Genomic DNA, 22,820 nt, shown 5'->3' with positions numbered 1-22,820 from the left:
CGACTAACCAAATTTATTCGTACATCTGTTCCCATCGAATCCGTCGCGGTTCGATTAAATTCCTTCGGATGATTTATTGTATGCAAATTCAGACACAGTAATAAAACCACGATCAATCTAGCTCGCATAATAATCGACAGGACTTGCTCGACAGGTTACGCGACAGTAATAACTATGTCAGAGAATGTCGAGACTTGTTTGCATAATTTTGACTTAATTTTGACAGCCTGGTATCAGTTATGTAATTACGTTGCACTAGAATCGCGGTAATTTATCTCGTGGCACAATTTCTACTATTTTATGGAACTTGTCTTTTGTGTACAACAGATTACAAAATTGATTACAGAGTGATCTTTTTTAATCTACAATTGCGTAAACTTAAAACGAATGATACAGTAAATTGAAAACATCGAATATATCAAGATTACAGTAAATTAAGTAGATGTAACGAAAGAGATATTAAAATTAAAGATTCTTTAAGGACGATATTTTTCTTTTAATAGATCAGCGAGAAAAACAATACAGACAATGTTGGATTTTTGAGGATCGGGTGATTCCGAATTTGTAAGGCCCATATTGACAACCCGATACCGTTGATCTCAAAGCTGTGGGACTGAATACAAACTGGATCCGTAAACGATCCTTCTGAGATCCAATAAAAACAACGATGAATGTGTTAGATCGAGAAAGTTATCTGCTTTAGGTCCCACGGATCGATAGTCGTCTGCATTGAGTCCCATTGATCGAGAGTTGCTTCTATTGGATACTATAGATCAACGATCGTCCGTATCGAGTCTCGTGAATCGAATCACCTGTATTAAATTCTATGGATTGAGAGAATCGCCTGCATTGGGCCTCATTGATACACAGAGTCGTTTGTATCGAGTCTCGGGTATCGAGAGTTGTCCGTATTGAGGCCCATAAATCAAGAGTCGTCTGTATTGGGTCTCGTGATATTTGTGGTCACGCTGATTCAAGATATTGGTCTCGCTAGCTGGGGGCCGTTTACTCGGGGCCCCAAGGCCCGAGAATCGTTTGTAATGGGCCTCACGTGTGCGGAGTCGCCTACCTCCGGATCCCAGAGAATTATCTGTACGAAGTTCCGTGGTTTGAAGATCGTTTGTATCAGATTCCATGAATTCAGAGGCCTCCATATTGGGCCCCATGGGCCCGCAGTCTATTTCGGGTGCCTCCTACGCACTTAGAAACGATCGTATCGGATCTCACTATTTTAATATCGTATATATTGATAACATTAGTTTGTTCGGAAAGTCATTTCGTTTTTTTTTTTTTTTTTTGGTGAAAATGAAACAAGATTTTTTTAGAATGTACAAACATTTTATTAAATTATATATTCTCCATTTTGGAAAACGAAATAACCTTCCGAACAATATATACTAAATTCCTAGATAAGCGGATTTTTGAGCGTTTTTGATCGTAATTAATTTCGTAATTAATTTATCGTTATTAATTTCGATCGGTCAAAGGCAATAAAGGGGATTGAACGTGGCATCGCTGTCGATGTAAATACAAATTTATTGAAGTCTTCAAGTGCTTATACTGAAGAGAAACATAAGGTAAAATGAACAATTAAGTACACCTAGATTTCATCGGATTCACTCGCCGTATAAATATTATTTTACATTTATGCGGAGCGTACTGTGTTTATTTATTACCTATATGTATAATTCTCTTCCTCTCTCCCGCTCTTTCTTGTCTATATATATATATATATTATCTATATACAAACCGATGTAACATGATATATGTAATGTACATATATAATAGCCGGTAAAAAATACGGTGCGCCAATTGTTCCCCTAATTTCCACCGCATTCGACTTTGTATCTTTAACGAGCGGTTTCGAAACGATCGTAAAGTCGAGTGCAGAGTAAAATGCTTGTTTGATGCTCGAACTTTGTACTTTTTGTATGCGCCTGTTTCTGCTTACATTTACGCGTGTTATTATTGTTCTTGAAGCGACGTCCCGTCCACGCGGGAACGTCGTACATTGTCGTGATATGATTAAAAATCGCGTACAACCGGATGATGTAGAAGTATGAAAGTTTATCGTGTAGATTACGAGTGGTGAGCACATGGATTCCCGCGATCGTCGACGTTGTTTTCTCTGTTCACCGATCGACTCGACTCGACGAACGTGTATATTGCTCTTGAAATCAATACCAAAGAAGCCTTATTCTCGTCGTTCCCTCTATCGTTCGATCTCTTCGGAACACTCGGACCAACGAAACCGAACCGTAGCGGGCGAACGTGTACGTAAAAATTTGATCTCTCGTAGGAAACAACGCGGTTACGTACTAAGGTCGAAGTTCGAGATGATTTACATTATATATACAAGCCTTAACGCGCAGATTAATGGACATGGGAATATTACAGCGTGGTTCACGATCGATGGGGGATAAAACTTAAAATTATCCCGGATCTCAATGGAAAAAGAAGAAACACGATCGACGAAGTTCGTAGCGAAACATAAGAGAGAGTAAAACTAAAAAAAGAGAATTTTGAGCGCTCTTGAAAGAAAAGAAAAAAAAAAAAAAAAAGAACTGCAGAACAGAACGACACCACTGTCGCTTGCTAATGTGTCCCAAGCCTCGAGTCGACTCCGATTCGCCTTCGATGAACACTCGTGTCTCTGCCACCGAAAGGCAAACTTCTCACGGAGTGGCGTTAACCGATGCTAACGACCATCAATGCCTCGTGTTGGCTCATGTTGGAGCGACGCGAAGGTTTGCTAAAAAGCCGTGTCTTCTATGTACAAATTGTGAAGAGAAGAGAAAAGAAAAGAAAAAAAAAAAAAAAAAGTAAAGAAGAAGAACAAAGACCGAGCGAATCGATGCCGAACATCTCGTTAAACAAATATAATACACCAGTCCCCTCGTCCAAGCAAGTGCGTACTCCGATCCCCTGACTGGCAGGCTTGACGAGCTACGCTAATCGGTGGGATGCGGCACATCGGGTCCTTCGACCGCGTCTCCGTTACCTCGTCAGCCACACGGACTGGGCCTCGAACCCGCCGTCTCCTTGATGTTGTTCCTCGTGGACTCGTGTGCACGTCGTTCATGCGAGCTTCATGTATATGGTGCGGTCCCTCATCTTGCAGTGCTTCAGCTCCCTGAGCGCCCTCTGTGCCTCGCTGGGCGAGGCAAACGCGACCCTAGCGTCACCTGTGGGCATACCCCTCTCGTTATAACGTCGTATGACGTTCTCCCTCTTCACGTCGAAATCACCGAAGAACTCGATGATCTCGTTGATGTCCGCCTTGAACGGCACGTTCTCCAACGACAGAACGCAACCAGGCTTCCCGAACCCCTCCACGTAGTCCATGGAGCCCGGATGTCTGCCTAGGAGGTGTCTGGGTATACCCATGAGCCCCGGTGGACACCTGGGCCCGAATCCTGAATTACCGAACCGTGGCAGGTGGCTCATGGGCCCGGAGAAACGTGGTCGTTGCTCCTGGAGCGGGGGGAAGTGTTGCTGTTGGGTCTCCATGATCTGTGGATCGACCATGCCCAGTGTTTCCAACATCTTCGCGCGCGGTACCAGCTCTATGGTCGGCACGTTCTTCCCAAAGGGTAAACCGTTCTTCGCGGTGGCTCTGAGCGCCTCGTCCGTGGTGTCGAACTCGCAGAAGCATTCACCGGCCGGTTTCCCATTCTGATTGAGCAACATGTGTATCCGATGTGGAACGATCCCGATATCCGAGAAGAAGTCGAGGATGTCGCGGTCGATGGTCTGGAATGGTAGACCGCGCATGATGACGCAGTCCGAGGTGGCTGTTTGGTTCATGCTGTTCTGCTCGTGGTCGCGTTTTGCCTGGGCGAATTTCTCCTCGGTGATCGCGGTAGCGGTCACCGGTTTGTTCCCGATCTTCAACGCGGCGTTCACCGACGCCTTCGCGTCCTCTATCCTGGCGAACTGAACGTATGCCATGCACTGCACACCGACCGATTCCTTCGCGCTGGTGATGAACAGATCGTTGATTTTCCAATCGTGGAACAGTTTGGCGATGTCCATCTCCTTGGTGAACGACGGCAGATCGGTGAGGAGGATACACGCGGATGATCGAACATCCTCGATCCCGTCATCGGTACGATCGCGTTCCTTCTCAGGCGAGTAAGAGTCCACCGCTTTGTCGAACAGGCTTTCGTCCAGGTGCAACACCTCGACCTCCGAACCGCGCACGTATCTCATCGTGCTGAGCGCGAGCTCCTTGCCCTCGCCTTTGCTGAACTTCACGTAAGCGATCCCGACACGGTTCCCGTGATTATCGTTGATCAGTTTCAACCCGTCCTTTCGTATGTAGATCCCCTGGAACGCGTGGCGCACGTCGTTGTAGGTGGCGCTCAACGGCATGTTGCGCACCTCCACGCAGTGACCGACCCCCCCGTTGTTCCCGGTTTTGTTCTCGTTGGAGAATCTCGAGGAGCTGTTGGCGGCGCCGCGATTCGCCGGCCTTTCGCCGTCGAAACCGTACTGGGAGCTGTTCGCTTGAAAGGCGTGCGGATTGCGACGACCCTCCAGCTCCTGGACCTTGCTCATGAAAGGATTGTTGGGTCGTATGGCTGGCCGGTAGTTCATCGAACCGTTCGCCGCGTACATGTCCGTGTTGAACTGACCGGTTCTCCCCGGGAACCTCACCTGATCCACCCTGCCCGGTTCGTTCTGACTCCAAGACTCTTTCGGCCGGGTCAGAGCTACCCCACTGGTCAAACTGGGCAGGTTGGTGGTGCCTATGCTTTGGGAGATGGTGTTCATGCCCACGGTGTGGCTAAGGGTCTGCACGTGGGACTGCATCAGGCTACTGACACCGTTGATCCCGTTCACGGAGAACTGGTTCTGTTGCAGCATCGATTGCTGACCGATCACCGAGCTACCGAACGTCATGGGACGTTGCTCGCCGTCTTGGGACAGCGCGGCGACACCCGCACCGAGTATCCCCGGTGCCAGCATCGCCGCCTGCATTTGCGTTTGCGGCGGAACCTCCCATATACCGTTTTCCAGCGGTTTCTTCGCGCTGGTCACCGGTTTGTCCTTGTGGAACTGTCCCACACAGACCACGTCGTTGTTGTCGTCGTCTGCGGCGTCCTTTCGACGCTCACCGGTGGAGTTGCGCTTGGTGTCACGATCCCTGGACCGCGTGCGATCGCGCGACCTGGACCGATCGCGGCGGCGACGTCTGTCGCGTCTGTCCCGTTCCCTCTCGCGCGATCTGCTCCTGTCACGGCGTCTACGGTCCCGTCCCCTGTCCCTGTCCCGTCTGTCCCGATCCCGATCGCGATCCCGCGACCTCGAACGGTCTCTCGACCGCGATCTGTCGCGACGGTCCTTTCGGTCCTTGCTCGACTCGCTGTCGTTGTCCTTCTCCTTGTCCCTCCTGTCACCGGGGGATCCAGGCTTCTGCACCACCGCAGGGACCGCGACTGGCGCCGTCTGCATGAACGACTGCAGGCTCAGGGTCTGTTGCCTGGCTGCCTCGATCACTTTCTGCATCTCCGTGCGTGAGCTCAGCAGCAGCTTGATCTTCATCTCCTTGATCTTGCCGCCATCGTGCATCATCGCCTGCCGGGCGTCCTCGTCGGTGCTGAAAACGTTCCAACGGGGATTCGTTCAGATATAAGGGTCAGCGAGAGAGTCTCTGGCCAGCGAAGGGATATTTAAGTTTCTTTTCGGAAATTTTGCAACATGGCGGCGACGAGTGTACTCGAGTGTACGATCGGGTGCCGGAAGAAGCGATTTAGAAGTCGATTCGCGGAAGGGTAAATATTATCGGAACTTTAAATTTTTTATTGGCGATTGTTCGTCCAGGTTGTACTCGAATACACAAATTGGAGGATTATTCCGATATTTGAAGGAACAGCTTCTAGTCGATCCGTGGTTTTTGTATATGTCACGTGTAACTTCGAAAGCAGTTAATTTTGAATAAGTACCCGTTCTTTTCCACTAACTGACTCTTATATTGGGTTGTTCGGAAAGTCATTTTATTTTTTGTAGTGAAAACGAAACACTATTTTTTTAGACTGTACAAACGTTCTACTAAATTATGTATTCTCCGTTTTGGAAAACGAAATGACTTTCCGGACAACCTGATATTTTATCGCGAACACGTGCAAAAAACCACCGATACGAAGGGAGACGAACGACGACAACGTTCCTTTTTTTTTTTTTCACCCGATCGCAACGTCTGGAACCGCCTCTTCGGTTACGGATACTCGCGCGCCACCACATCAAAGGAAATCATCGGATCTAGGATAAACGGTGGAACACCGCGACATTCAGGAAGCTAAGTGCGCCGACACAGGGAGAGGCGTCTCGAATGCGGGACAATGGCGAAACAGACGACACCACGGTGAACACGTGTACACGGTGGAGAACTGCGGATCACTTTGTGTCGGGGCTATAAATACGAAAACTCAGCGGACAACCACTTGTTGCTGGAGTGCAGAGCAATGAACCGCAAAAAGAACATCTAAACATCTCTCTCTCTCTCTCTCTCTCTCTCTCTCTCTCTCTCTCTCTCTCTCTCTCTCTCTCTCTCTCTCTCTCTCTCTCTCTCTCTCTCTCTCTCCTCTCACAAGTTCATACACTCTCTCTCTTTTCTTACAAGTTCATACACTCTCTTTCTCTTTCTCTTCTCTTACAAGTTCATACACTCTCTCTCTTTTCTTACAAGTTCATACACTCTCTTTCTCTTTCTCTTCTCTTACAAGTTCATACACTCTCTTTCTCTCTCTCTCTTCTCTAACAAGTTCATACACTCTCTTTCTCTCTCCCTTCTCTCACAAGTTCTCACTCTTTCTCTCACACATACAAACACACACACACTCTATCTATCTATCTGTCTCTTTTTCTCTCTCTATCTTATACGTACACTCTCTCCTTCTCACTCATACACATACACTATTTCTATCTTTCTCTCTCATACATTATTTCTCTCTTTCTCATACACTATTTCTATCTTTCTCTCTCATACATTATTTCTCTCTTTCTCATACACTATTTCTATCTTTCTCTCTCATACATTATTTCTCTCTTTCTCTCTCATACACTATTTCTCTCTTTCTCATACATTATTTCTCTCTTTCTCTCTCATACACTATTTCTCTCTTTCTCATACATTATTTCTCTCTTTCTCTCTCATACACTATTTCTCTCTTTCTCATACATTATTTCTCTCTTTCTCTCTCATACACTATTTCTCTCTTTCTCTCTCATACACTATTTCTCTCTTTCTCTCTCATACACTATTTCTATCTTCCTCTCTCATACACTATTTCTATCTTCCTCTCTCATACATTATTCTCTCTTTCTCTCTCATACACTATTTCCCTCTTTCTCTCTCATACACTATTTTTTCTCTTTCTCTCTCATACACTATTTTTTCTCTTTCTCTCTCCATACATTCATGCACCTATACTTCCCCTTTCTCTCATCCTATCATACACACTCTATCGCTCATTTTTCTCTCTCTGCCTCTCTCCCTTTGTAAGTTTAACGATCGTGAGTTTATCGCTGAGAATTCCTCGTCGCGTCTCGGTCGTCACCAGGAGAAAAGAAAATAGGCGCGAAGGTTGCCCACGTGGATGACAACAACCCGTAGAGCTTTTTCCTCGATTAGTAGGTATCGTTTTATTTACCTGAAGGCTATGAACGCGTCGCCCAGCTCACCGCCGACAATGTGGACTCCTCCTTCCGGTATGCTCAGGCCTCTGAAAAATTGGCGAATGTCCAAAGCGTTGGCGGACCACGCCAAGTTCTGTAGTCTGATTATGACGCTCATTTTCGACCGTTATGCGAGGGATCTGCAACCGAGCCGAAGGATTCCAATTAAACGAGGATGGAACACGTGTCCCCGGTGTAGGTGTGACGATGATGGAGCGAGTAACACGCGCGCACTGATTTTTGGCGGACAGTAGCTCGAGGAAACGGGACAGTTGCACAGGGAGGACGTTCGGGGAATAAAATTCGAGATTTTCCAATTTTTCAATACCTTTATTGTTGCTTTTAATATACACACAAGTTTTGTACATGTATAGTACTTGCAGTACACCGGTAATCGTACTCAATCCTCGAGTGGTCACGCAAGGCTCTCTTCGCAACACCGAAGCGAGGAATTCGAAAATTAAATTTTTGAAAAACACGTATTTGTAACTCAAAAAAAAAAAAAAAAAAAAAAAAAACAGAGAAGATAATAATAAATTTAGAGCAGTATCTACCCGGTGGATTTCTTTCAAATTTTTTTATCTTCGTATCGAGATCGATTTTATCGCTGACTTTGACTTTATTATCGATTCGAGATCTTAAGGTCGATTTTCACGCGCGCGTGAAATTTTTGTTCGCGAGTGTCAACGCGGGACACGTGTACCGCGAGGTAGATCCATCCCCACCATCGCTTGTTATGTATTTCACGCGAGTACGGAAGCTCGGTATATTTTTCAGAAAAATGCTAGCTGTGTCCATCACCGCGAAAATCTCAAAGGCAAATTTCATTTCCGGGAACACGCGATGCGATAATAAATGCGCGAAACGCGTTTGGTTCAACATGCGAGGAAGCAGCGACGTCAGCATTCCTGAGTTATCGGGGCTGCTTGAAGGCTTCATCGATCGCACCCACTCCTGCACAACGTCGACGAAAGACGACGAATCTCGAACGAAATTTCGTCCCAGGGTGTGAATCTTATTCCTATTCGTCTCGATCGAATTTAAATTCAACGATGTAGGGAAGAGGGGGGGAGGGGGGGTCTAGATTTCGTTCGTGACAGTAAAGCGACAACCGTTCTCCCACAATTCTTCCACCCGGTTTTGGTGTAAACTGATAAAAAAAAAAATAAATGGTCCAAAACGTGGATCCTGGTTGCATTTAACGGAAAAAATTAGGTAACTTTTTCAAAGTACCTCCGATCGGTAATATTGTGGAAAAATAGAGAAGAATATTTTTAAGTAGTAACCTTGTGGGAAGAATATTGCAAAAGATTATTTTTAAGTAGTAAGCTTATGGAAAAGATATTAGAAAGAGTATTTTTAAATGGTAACTTAATGGAATGAATATTACAAAGGTAATATTAAATAATAACCTTATGAAAAAAATATTAGAGAATAATACTTTTAACTAGTAACCTTATGGAAAGAATATTACAAAAGAATATTTTTATGTAGTAACCTTATGGAAAGAATGTTGCAAAAGAATATTTTTAAGTAGTAACCTTATGGAAAGAATGTTGCAAAAGAATATTTTTAAATAGTATCTTTATGGGAAAAGTATTAAAAAAAAGAATATTTTTAACCAGTAACCTTATGGAAGAAATATTACAAAAGAATACTTTTAAATAGCAACCTTATGAAAAGAATAATACAAAAGAATATTTTTAAATAGTAACCTTATGGAAAAATATTGCAAAAGATTATTTTTAAACAGTAACTTTATACGGAAAAAGTATTACAAAAGAATACGTTTAACCGGTAACCTTATGGGGAAAAGTATTACAAAAGAAGGCCAATATTACGAGTATTGCAAAAGAGGGTTTCATTTTAACAATTTATCGGATCCTGTGGTGGAACAAAAAATTTGCAATTCGTTACAGGAGAATAAATTTGCAGCCATTGCAGAGATCATTATCGTAATCGAAGATTTATCGTCCATTTGTAAGTTCCTTGCCTCGACATCAGGTGTATATATATTATATAAAAAAAAAAAAATATATGTATAGACGTTCGCATATTAGCTGTATTTATTTAAAAATATCCGCGAAGGTCACTCCAGATTGCCTGATAATTTACGACACATTTCGACCTCGAGAAACGCTGGACTGAAATTCACAGCTACTGAAAAACACGAATTTCAATCGTCGTTAATTTTCGTTCCCTCGATTTGAATATGCAAAAAATAAAAAAAAAAATAAACGCTCACGGTTTATATACACGTTCGAATCAAACGTCAAACATTGATATCGCTCCGCTAACGTAAACACGAGGCACGAGTGACGTGGCAGTCAAAGTATCAAGAGGTCTGAATTCTTTTTTTTCTTCTTCTCAAGAGCAAACATAACGCCGACTATTATACACACGCGTCCTTCGGAGGTGAAATTTTTCAAATATCTCCCATAATCGAACGACCACCTCGTTTAATTTTTCTCAAGTTACCAGCAAAGTCACGTGCACGAGTAGAAAAATGTTCAGATTTCTGGTAATTTTTCACCAAGTTTCTTTCCAACTAAATTCTCTCCTATCACCGCTGACGTATTAATTACGCGCTCGGTTAATAAGTAGAAAAATTTTTTAGATCGCCTCTAGTGATTTTTCGAGTCCGTTTAAATTCTTCCTAACTTACCAGCAAGGTAAACCACGTGCCCGAGTGTGTACAATTTCTTAGATCGTTTCTGGTAACTTTCAAACTAGATGATTTTTCCCGTTAATTCCTTCCTAAATTCCTCCGAAAGATTTCGATCCTTTCTAATTCTCGAGTTTCGGTATTTCTGGACAATTTCTGGTAATTTTTCAATCAAGCTTCTTTCCATCGATAATCCTTCCCGAATCACCAGGCAAGGTGCTAGAAGCACCACGTGCTCGAGTATGGGAACGTTCAGATTGTTTCTTAATTTTACGAATTAGCTCCTTTCCAATTCGAATCCTTGCTGTGTGATCAACGAGGTGTTTTACACCGCGTATCGTGCATCCGTGATTTTTTATTACTTCGTTTATTTTTAGGCCTTACGTGTCGCTCGCGTTCGCCGTCCCAGTTCCAAGTAATTCATTCCGGAAACCGAGGCACGATCTAACGTCGTTCATTGCCGACGCGTGTAAATCGTGGTAACCGCGACCTCGATAGTAAGATCGTTCCAGGTACACTGGAGAACCGGTGAGAATGCCCCTGGACAGAGATGGGTAAAATTTTCGTCCGGATAAATGTTTCGAGCGACGAATCGTAACACGAACAACAACTTTTTATCCATTACTCGTTGAATAAAAATTAGAATTTAAATCGTGGAACGAAATATTTCTCAACGGACACCAGTCGGAATTCGAATCAAAGAACGATTTCACAACGAATATATACAAGTTGGAATTCGAATTATGGAACGAAACGCATTTCATAACGAATAGATAATAGTCGGAATTTAAATTAGAAAACGAAACGTTTCACAATGGCCGAGTAAACGTTTAAACGTCCGATGGAATTGTCACGAATAGATAACATTTTGCCGATCTCTGTTCTGGATAGAATTTTGATTAATATAAGTGTAAATATAAATGCAATAATTAACGCGAAAATGTAATTTATCCTGTTTAGAAATTTTTTGGAAATATTGCTTCTATATTGGTCAGAACTATCGCTAAAGTATAAACAAACGATTAGTAAGTGAAATATAATAATTATTATGAAAACGCAATTTATATATTTATCGATAAGAATTTTTTTCAAAATATTACTTCTCTATCGGTCAGAACCATCACTGAAGTATAAACAAACGATTAGTAAGTGAAATATAATAATTATTATGAAAACGCAATTTATATATTTATCGATAAGAATTTTCTGAAAATATTACTTCTCTATCAGTCAGAACCATTATTGAAGTATAAATAAACGATTGGTAAATTAAATATAATAATTATTATGAAAACGTAATTTATATATTTATCGATAAGAATTTTTTTGAAAATATTACTTCTCTATCGGTCAGAACCATCACTGAAGTATAAACAAACGATTAGTAAGTGAAATATAATAATTATTATGAAAACGCAATTTATATATTTATCGATAAGAATTTTCTGAAAATATTACTTCTCTATCAGTCAGAACCATTATTGAAGTATAAATAAACGATTGGTAAATTAAATATAATAATTATTATGAAAACGCAATTGATGTATTCAGTGATCAGAATTTTTGGAAAAATGTTGGTCTTTGTACGTGAACGAACATAAATGTAATAATTATCGCGAGAACGTAATTCATACATGCTGCGTCACTCGAGAGCATTCTTTGCAGCCGCTTCCAGTACATTGTTTCGTATCCCATTGTCCACGATGAGCGATGTAACGATGTCCCGTGGGACTTTCTCCCGCGGATCGATTATAGCGGGAATAGCAACGAAGGACAAGGCAATCGGTTGACGATGACGTTAATTGGCCGTGACGTGCCGCGTTACGTCCTTTAGAAAAAAAAAATTCGATTTCTAATCGCGATGATACTCGATCCACCGGATAATCCTTACGGACTCGTGTGTCGTTTAAATGTGAACTAGTTTATTTTATACGGTATGAAAAATTCGTTCTGAAATAAGTTAACTTATACGATTATTAAGAAATTTTTCTTCGTATGTTTACATTACTGCAACTGTTATTACGTATATTTTATTGGTATCACTATTTTTATTATATTCGATATTAGTGTTCATCTTTTTATATATATATATATTTTTTTTTTAAGATTATTTTACATTATTCTTGCGTCGTTGCCATCACTGTTTACACTGATATCATTTTACATTTTTAAGAGATATTATTCAAAACCGATAAATATTTATCAACCGACGAGTCCAAGTAATAGACTCGAGACGAAAATACACTTGACTCGTAGAATTCTGATTATATCGTTGAAAACGTTTCTTCTTCCTCCTGTCCTTGTAACTAGAACTTTTTCGACCGGTTCTACTACCGTAGAATTACAGATTGTTATCGATGGGAATGTAGATTATCTTAATTATTTAAATATATTATTCGCAGGGATTTTTTTTATTTATTTATAGATGGTGGAACGCTTTATATTCGTGAGAGTAATACCATTACGTTATTGTAAAAATTCAATAAAGGTTCTCTCGTTCAACTTGGAAGGAAAGTGATTTCTAGTGGGTAAAATTTACTTACTGCTATAAATATTGTGAGGAAAATATTAACCAGAGGAACTATCACTAAAGGGATCTTCTAAACAAATTCAATTACAATTTTACACTATTCTAAATTCTCTTTCTAAATCTACATTATATACCAATAAAACCTACACAGTTAACAGTATAGAACTTAGGTTTAAACGAAGAAAATGACGTTTGATTTTTTCCTTCGTTGCATTTAATTAATCTCAAGATTTAATACAACTACAAAACCGTGATGTTTTATTCCGTATATTCACACCGCAAAATCATCGATAATTAATATTCGATAAAAGATTTTATGATCGAAGAATCAAATACCGAGATAATAAATTGAACGTAAATAAAATTTCTTACAGTTTGATATTTGAATATCTGTTAAATGCCTCGAGTGTAAAACGAGATAATAAATTGAATGTAAATAAAATTTCTTACAGTTCGATATTTGAATATCCGTTAAAAGCCTCGAGTGTAAAACGAGATAATAAATTAAACGTGAATAAAATTTCTTACAGCTCGATATTTGAGTATCCGTTAAAAGCCGGGAGTGTAATTATTAATTCCGTTTAACAGAGCTATTTTCGGTTTCGCGAGCATCCCGACTCACTGTCTACGAAGTGTAAATAAAATTCCTTGCCGTTCGATTTTTGAACATACGGTTGAAAGCCCCGAGTGTAATTAATTATTAATTCTATTTGACGTAGGTATTTCCGGTTTTGCGGCGCGAGTTGCTGTTTACATAGTGTAAATAAAATTCCTTACGTCCACGCTTGAAGCGCATCGCGAGTCTCCAGCACGTGGATCAGGGACATTTATTATTCCAGCGAAATACCCAACACGCCGATCGTCCAACGATTGAATCCAACGGCCACAAATCCGTGAACACGTGCGATAAACAAACACGCAGACCGGTGGTATAATTCCTGAAACGTTCCACCGATAATCCGGTAAAGTATTCGCGTATCCAGGAATGCTTCGAACAAAAAGCATTGTGTATAGTCGCTGCATCGAACAGATGCTGGAGAGGTCAGCGGACCCTGCGTGTCTGCGCGCGATCGAGACAGTCTGCAAGTTCCCCCTATTTACGATAGAACCTTAAAGACCGATCGATATGTCCAAAAAAAAAAAAAAAAAAAAAAAAAACACGCTCGACGATAGAGAAGAATAGCAATCGCCTCGAATTCTTCGCATTTTCGTCCTCCGTTCTCTTTCCTTCGTCCGGACCGTGAATTATAATTCGATAAACCGTTTTACTTATTACGAACACCGTGGGGAATCGCTGCTTACTCACGTGACACGGAACTCGTTACGCAAATCGCACAGTGACGAGGCGCACCGTGGGCTTTACGTTCCGATCGTAAAAAGCAAGGAACAGCAGCGTCGGGAATAAAAGCTTTTATAACCCGCGAACACGGACCGTTGCGTGCAAAACACGAAGCGTGCGAATTAGAAACGAATCGAGAATATACATCCTGTAATTTTTGCTCTCGCGAACGGAAAGTGTCTACACATCGAGCAATGGTTTGGAATTTTTAAAGACGCACCTCTCGGATGAAAGAAATCAACTGGTTTGGAATTTTTGTAAACGCAATTCTCCGGTAGGATGAAATCATTTTGGAATGTTTAAAAACGTACCTCTCGGGCGAAATAAACTAACTGGTTTGGAATTTTTGTAAACGTATCTCTCGAGTAAGATAAAATCGTTAATACTTTTTAAAGAGCGAATCAAATTTCTTCGAATCCACGATTTAAGAATCGAGCTGTTCTTGAAAGCGATCGCTCTCCCCCTTATAGTTCGTTCCTTTCACTGGTCTTTAATTAAACTTCCATTCCCTCTTTAGACCCCCCTCCCCCTATCCCTACTACTTAATCTTTCTAAAGTTAAAGGAGTTACGCCACCTTGACGACCAATTTTTTGTAGCAATATTACACGCCCGATCGTAACGAATCTTTTACTCGTGAATAATGCATACGATAAGCTTCGAAAGAAAATTTTTACGCGCGTTTCGAACAAACAAAATTAGCTTCTCCAACGATATTTGAAAATTCAAACTGAAACGATATTATTCTTCGAACGTATTGTCTATCCGGGCGACAATTTGTCACATTTAGAAAATTACAAATTATACTGTGTACGATAGACTCGTTTCAAAATTTTTTCATACGTTCGCTTTTTATGCATTAAACTCGAAATATTTACTTCCAGCCGGGATGACTCTACGATACTGTTACTTCGTAAGAAAAAAATGTTTGCTCGCCTCGGAGTAAACCCTCGAGTTCGAACGTGAATGTATCACTGCGGATATGAATCGGTGCGATCAGATTTCCGGAAATTCATCGAATACGACCGTTTCTAAGGATCTCCAAGAATTCTACCACGCGAACGTGAGCGTGAATTCGGTTTAATTTTCCGAGTTTAAATTGCGTTCGAACGACGACGTATTGCCAGAGCGACTGAGTCCGTTTATCCTCGGGTTCCATCAGCGATGTATCCACGACGTAGTTGGGACAAAACGAATGACTCCAAAGTGGGGGGAGGGGAGGGGGGGGGGTTCGAAGGACGCGTCGATCGAGAGAATCTAAGGGCGAGGCTCCGTCAGGAACGTTGGAATTTCGACGAGGGTAGTTCGTGATATCTAATGTCCTCTCTTGAACTGCGGAGACAGGCTGTTGAATCGAGAATCACACACAGGCATTCGCTAAAACTGTCGACGAGTTCGATCGATCGTACGATATTGAACGGAACTGTACCCGAGCCAGATTCAAAGAATTGCGTTACGCTTCGTCCCTTGCGCAAGCAAATTACGAACTTCGTTACCACGAAAGAAACAAAAAGGTCGCCGGCGGTTGGATCCACGCTTGCGAAAGTGTCTCTTTAATGCGGTGTTTTTTTACAAAGCGACCACTACGGGTGGTCTTTGTAATCCAAACGGAGGACAGACGGGAATATTTATAAAAAAAAAAAAAAAAAAAGAAAAAAAAATATATAGATAACTGAAAGCATTTCTTTCTATCGATATACGGCAGTACGTTTCTCTTGCATTATTCTAAACGTAATATTTGTTATAATAAACTCGTTATAATAAATGCCCCCTTCGCAAGATTCGAGTGCAACAAAAATGGTAACAATCTTTTGTTCTGTATCATATTATTTGTAACATACGAAGCGTGATAAATGTTGTTAATTAGAGATTAGAGGTTTGTTTTTTTTTTTTTTTTTTTTTTCTTCATTTTTTATATTCGGTGAGTGAAAATCTCAGTCGATTGAAGTTGATAAAATTAACTTGGTCTTGAATCGATAGAAATTAAACGTAATCGAAAGTTTACCGCTTCTTTAACGTGTTCTGAACGGTGCTGGATCTTTATACAATCATCTTTTTTGTAAATATTCAAAATGTAAAAGGGTATGAAACGAAGAATATAAAATTTAAAGTAGAAATCTTTAGATATATTTTTCTAACTGTCTTTGAATATCTAAAAAGTGAAATAAAAAATGTGACATTTTTTTCACCGACTACTGAACAAAATTGCGACAATTGCGCAGATAAAATTTTTCAAAATTGTTCGCATTCGCACAGATATAATTTAAATTGCGAGAAACTGACTGAAATAATTAAATCTTTTCTCAAGAATCAGTATTTTGTTCATACCATTATTATACACGCGAGAAATTGTGCATTACGCAAATCAGTATCCCACACATTATTATTATTATAATAATAATTACTAAACGTCTTAATTACGCATACATAAAGTATATTCGTGTGTACATATATATGTAAATAAAATACACCTAAAATATAGAAGCGCGTAAGAGGCAAGATGCAACTAGAAATACTGTTACTAAACCTAACCTCAATTTATCAAATTATCTGAACCAAAAATGCGGTTCAGGAATTAAAATTTATTAGAATATCGCGTAATTTTACCGAGTGCGTATCAATTCTGAAAAAAAAAATAATATGATACTTCACTCGTTAACAGTTTGGTGCGTCACGGCAATAGGGATCGATACCGTTTCACGCGACATGCAAAAAATACTTATTAAAAATTAGATAATAATATAAAAAAAAGTCATAAGAGACGGTGCAAGACGAATTACGGTCGAATTGTCACAATCGCTACTAATTTCCAACATAATAACATTTCCTCGACCGTACTTCATCACTCTCATTGAAATTGTTGTCGAGCATATCGATTTCAGGTTTATTTAAACAAATTTAGGTTCTAATCGACAAAGAACGCGTAATTACTGTCCACCGTATGTTTTCGAAATGATTGCACGCGATGTGCAAATATTGAGTTAGGATCGAATTGCGCAGTTACTTTCTCCATCGAGTTAGGGGTAGTTCGAGTCACAAAGGGTGGTGGGGGGTTTTTCAAAACTTGTTCACGTGAATTCGTTCCGCGCGAAAATCGCGACAAACATTTGTTTACTCGGAGAGGAGAAAAGAAAAAAAAAGAAAAATTGAGAAACTTCTTCCTGGAGGCGAATTTGAACTTCGTCAAATTCTTTTCCCTTCGCCCTTCGAACAGTTCGTTGCAAAAATTACATTTTTCGTTAAAGATATCGGTTGCTGTGGAATTACCTCGCTAACTGCGAATTTCCCAGCAAAATTTCGTTCACCGTCCACTTTTCCACGAAGGTTTCCCAAGCGACGTTTTTCTGTTTTGTTTGTAAAAATAAAAATAAAAAAAAAAGAAAAAGAAAGAAAAAAAAACTGAGACAGGAGAGGGGAAGATGGAAGTGGATGGTGGTCGATGCGTCAGTCCCAAGATCGCCGTAATTCGAGGCTGGCTGCACGTTCAGCTCGAGCACAAAAGAAAGGTCCGAGAACGATATACATATATATGTATGTATATGTATATACACGAACGACACGCGTCGGCCGAAAGACGACGAGACTCGGTGGTTGTGTTCCAATCACCAGGCTTTTATGCGGCCAATCTGAACCTGTAGCTGCGTCAACTTACAAGCATTCACACGGCAACCAAGGACCCATCGCGCACACTCGTCTCTCTCTCTCTCTCTCCAATTTATTTTAATTTCCGTAGCTGTCCTCCCCTAGCGCGAGCCGACGATACACACATAGAACCCGCGTTCAAAACACTTCTTTTTCCGCACTCACCTTTTTTTTTCTCTCTCTCTCTCTTTCAACACGTTCACAGTCCGCTGACCCACGCGATTATCGGCCCGTGTGGTTGATCTGAAAGTTCTACTAAAACTAAAGAATGTAGGGACGATGGTGCACCATCCAGAAATGGTTTACAATTGGTTAATTTTTCTCGTATTGCATGCTTACAACAGGTGCGGACTGCGAACGTGTCGTCGATTCGTAATAAATTCTATGTCTGTTCTCTTAAAGCGGTAAAATATCGACCAGTATTAATCATGTTAACCGGAAACAACTTGGCGGAGTTTCAAACAAGTTTTGGGGTGGGAAAACCAAGCGCCGGAGATTTATCAAACAGTATGCTATATTGTGTGTGCGAAAGTTCATCCAGGCACTGATCGTGTCCAGCGCAGATTAACTTCTGTGATCGGACGCGAACCGGTGCTCTCTGCGCGGCAGTCGTTGACCATAATAAACTTGTCGAGGATTCTTAGAGTTAAAACGCAATTTCGACCGTCACATGGACCAGTGAAGTAAAAGACATATCGAACAACCTGAAAGCGGTTCTGAAACCTGAAATTCCGCGTAACGAGCGAGGTTGCCACGTCAACGATAATTCGACCGATTTTATTGCGCGTTAATTATCAAATACATGTCAATATCTTTTTTTTTTCTTCCCCTCAGTTTCGAATCTCAATAGTTTACGAATTTACTTCTCGCGTTCGTGATCATCTGTCACTATAGTCGACCCGAAATCAACTGGCAGTCCAAGGCCACTTCGCTTATTGCGCGAAAAAAGCAATAAATATATCGGTGGGGCAGATATATGGTATGGTGGGGGGTAGCCGTTCCTCGGTGACCTTGAGCAGCCAATTAATCCTGCTCCGATCCAACCCTGTCTCGAGTTTTGTAACGCGAAACCGTGGCAACCCTAGTAACGAAGCCATTTTAGAACAGTTTACCAGACAACGAAAGTACGTTGCTGTTGAAGTATCGATTAAGTATAGTCGTAGCTAAAAGATGAATGGATATGTGTTATATCTAGGACAAGATATAGCAACAGCGATAAGGTTCCGTGTTACGCGCACGATCTGTCTGATATACGTTGCTGAAACCGCACAGATGTGTGCGCGACAATAGGAACACGTAACAGGGTGTACCGTGTAGGCAGTAGGTAATTGATTAGATTTGCCGGTTGTCCATGTGTACGTTCAATCCATCCGTTTCCACGTCGCTCAGCACCAGTGTTAACCACTTCTTGCGACGTAACGAAACGGTTATATTAATGATAATAAAATAATACGTAAACGCCTTTAAATGCAGTGCAAACAAACCACGAAACGTGAGCCCAAAAAAATGTTTAGTATTACGCGTGTTTTACGGTTGATATTTAGAGAATCCATTTTATAAAATTCTGTTTTATGTTGTTTTATGATTAGCGTATGGTTTAAATGTTTTAAAAACGCGCATTAATTTTATGGAACTTAATAAAGCCACTGAGCTAAATAAAATAACTTCCTTGTAGAAATGCATTTACAATGCAGTTCTAGTTCGACGTTCGTATGCTTTGGTATCGCTACCCTTATTGTAAGCAAACTGTAAGAAAAAATACTGCACATGGTACATCAGTGCATCCTATTCAACAGGAAAAAAAGAGCGTACGGAAAACTTTGTAGAGTAATTCGATGACCACTGTGTCCACGTAGAACATGCAACAGAAATGCACTTGAATGAGAAGGCGATGACTTCCAGCTCTCAAGGACCTTGTAAGATAAAAAGCACTTCACAGCAAAGGAGAGTAGTGAGATTGAAATGCGGCAGATATCCCACTTCTGCTTTTTTTCTGCTCCTCTTAATTCATTTATCCAAATGCTATGTAAAACTCAGAAACTACACCTACACAATCTTTCCTTGTTTCTTTTGTTTTATATCTTAAAAGTATATAGTACGTGAACTTTCAATATCGAAAGTATTTTCTTTTTATAATCAGTTAAAGTAAGATCTAGCTTATGTATTGAAAAGAAATTGTTGTTAAGATTTAATAATTTCCTATGATTAAAATTAAAACTGCATTAATTACCTAGTAAATATTCCATTTTGCTCAAAGCAATATGTAACTACTTATAAGATAAAAAAGTAGATAGATATGGAAGCTCATTGCAATGAAAAATATGTTTATTTTGAACTTTGCAAAATATTTAGTTAGTTATTTATGCAAAGTTTTCTCAACCATGAATAAACTTACCTTCTTTTTGTGTATAATAAATGGATCAAATAATCATAGTTGCTGCATTCTAAAATATTTCAGGATATATTGACACATTAACTCGCGTACCATAAAACAAAGGTTTAACAAAAATTTGTTTATGGTATGTTTTAAAGATATCGCATATATATTTAAAGTTTAATGTTATGCAATTATAAGCAGAATCCATGATTACGATCTTCTATGTTAACTTAAAATTTTTAACTGAAATGTATGAATTGTAAAAACTATTATTAATAATCCAAATGTTTACGCGAGGAATGTTACATTTCAAGAGTAGTTGCAACTTTTTAAAAATTGTATTCGTACATTTAATACGATCGAACTTCACGATATGCATACCATGTAAAAAATTATTAGTCTTTCGGTTGAATTAAGGTAAGTTTATGATGTCAGGGTGCATTTGATAATTAATATTCTTAGAAAATGAAGAACATACGAGACCATCATGCAAATACAAAGAATGTTCTCCATTTCTATGTAATATCTTGTTTTCAGTTTCTTTATTATTTCTGTTGTCGCAATTTCATTAATTACTTACCGTTCCTCGTTAGAAAGTGCGAATGTATAATGAAAACAAAAATATTTCGCATGAAATATAAATATGAAACGGTGCTTAAATCTCAACAACTATCTCGGAACATTCCAAGATAACGAAGAACTAAATGAGCCTGTAGTAAAATCACAACACTTCCCTCCAGAATTATGAGCTAAGTTTTATTACATTACTTATGAGGCATTACCTTCGGCTTTAGATACTTGAGAAATTTCTTCCTTCTTCACCCTCAGTTAAAACGTACGATGAAAGATAAGAAGTCGATGAGAATAAAGACGACCAAGCAGCGAACAGTCCATCAGCGAAGGACAATAAAATGGAGAAGCAGAAAAGGAGTTAACTGCACCATGTCATTGTACAAAAGTCCACTGATGATGCTGATACCTGATCTTGACACCTAACACACACTGAGTTGCCTAAGATCCTGCAACACACACCATTTTTTCCATACTGTACCTATAACCTCTTATAACAATCATAAACTGAAACTATAAAAACATTTAGCGCCAACTTTATTAAAACTTAATTAAATACAATATATTTTAAACCATAATAAACCATTCATGTAAAATGTGTTGCTTCTTAATTTTTCTCTGTGTGTTGTTTTCTGACAATTTTCTTATATTTTTCACGTTTTGGAAGTATTAAAATCTTGTTCGTTTTTATCGAATCAAATTTAAAATTTTTTGAGATTTATACATTTGTGTTATTGAAGGTAACACAATTAATACAATTTACATCTATATGGCCTAACTTTTGTTATACGTAAAAGTTAAATGTATTAAATAGTATTGAACAAAACGTATACAGCATATATTTTTTGTATTTAATTTTTAATCAATCGATACGCGAAAATATATTTAGTTTTATCAAATACGTATAACTGTTCATAATTACTTTCAGTGCGCTCGATACCTTGTTGATTAATACACACAACACGAGTAATTCATGAAAGCGTCGTATTTAATACAAAGAAACGAAGCTTCGACACCACATTACTTTTATAGCACAAAAGAAGTCCGAAAAAAAAATAATATTACCAAAAAAAAAATGCTGTTAAAGAATTCCAAAAAAGTAGACGAACTAAAATATCTCATGCACGATGTAAACTACGCTTCGAAACTAGCGACTAACTTCTAACGGAAGAGAAAGAACTCTTACATTCATTACCCAATTCGCCATTTTCGAGACATAGAAATGTTGGTTGAAATATTTGAGAAGCACACCAGAATATTTGACTCACCGAACTTACTATGCAAAAACGACGTATCTCATAAGGAGAATGTTGATTACAGACGCCGTAAACAAATTATAACGCGACAACAAAGGAATTTTCTTTCCCAATGAACGCCAAGCGCCTCCTCTTCTTAGCGTATCCCGGAATGGCTGTCGTCCGTGCGATCGGTTATGCAAACCCCGCAGATGTGTTATTCATTGTTGCCAATATACAAAATCAGAAATTTTGTAGAAATATTTTATAAGATTGTATTCTAAATTAATTTTAAATGTTCAATACATTTTTGTCACTATAATTGATAAACACACATACACACACATATAAATATACATATTGTAACATGCTGAAATGTATTTTAGCATTGCAATCATTATTTACGCTTTTGCAAAAATATTCCAATTAAATAAAATCTTTGTTAATTTTGGTTATTAACATTTACTTAATGAAAATACATCCGCATAACTTTTTGAAAAATAATTTTTTAACGTAAATTCTTTAATTCTTGACAAATAATTATTATATATTATTATTTGTAAAAAAAACTAAAAAACAAAATATACATATGATGCCATAATATTACTGAAATGTTTTAAGTACAACAATATTAATAGTTATTTACCATGGCATACTAATGATAGTTATTTTACTATTTAATAATTGCGATGACTAGTGATTTTAGTATTTGGCATTAATCAACTAACATGACTAACACCTCATAGCGGCAAATTTCTGAACTAAATCTAAGAAGCTCGATAAA

General features: G+C 39.4%; 1 protein-coding gene across 3 annotated transcripts; it reads right to left on the bottom strand.

Annotated features, from left to right (window-relative positions):
* Nucleotides 1-1,516: 1,516 nt before the first annotated feature.
* On the bottom strand, nt 1,517-22,224 carry LOC143148048 (uncharacterized). 3 transcript variants are annotated; one of them, XM_076313915.1, is made up of 4 exons: nt 21,988-22,224; nt 21,014-21,250; nt 7,656-7,820; nt 1,517-5,602 (listed from the first exon to the last, which is right to left on the bottom strand). In XM_076313915.1, exons 3-4 carry the CDS (start codon nt 7,796-7,798, stop codon nt 3,079-3,081), a joined length of 2,667 nt encoding a protein of 888 aa, XP_076170030.1. In that variant the 5' UTR covers nt 7,799-7,820; nt 21,014-21,250; nt 21,988-22,224; the 3' UTR covers nt 1,517-3,078. The 3 variants fall into 3 exon arrangements, with proteins under 3 accessions (XP_076170030.1, XP_076170028.1, XP_076170029.1); XM_076313913.1 differs by having other exon boundaries at nt 22,070-22,224; XM_076313914.1 differs by having other exon boundaries at nt 22,079-22,224.
* Nucleotides 22,225-22,820: the final 596 nt, after the last annotated feature.

Source organism: Ptiloglossa arizonensis, chromosome 6 (genome assembly GCF_051014685.1).
Source record: "Ptiloglossa arizonensis isolate GNS036 chromosome 6, iyPtiAriz1_principal, whole genome shotgun sequence".
Classification (NCBI taxonomy): Eukaryota; Metazoa; Arthropoda; class Insecta; order Hymenoptera; family Colletidae; genus Ptiloglossa; species Ptiloglossa arizonensis.
The sequence above is the reverse complement of the archived record's forward strand: the minus strand, read 5'-3'. Positions and strand labels throughout refer to the sequence as shown.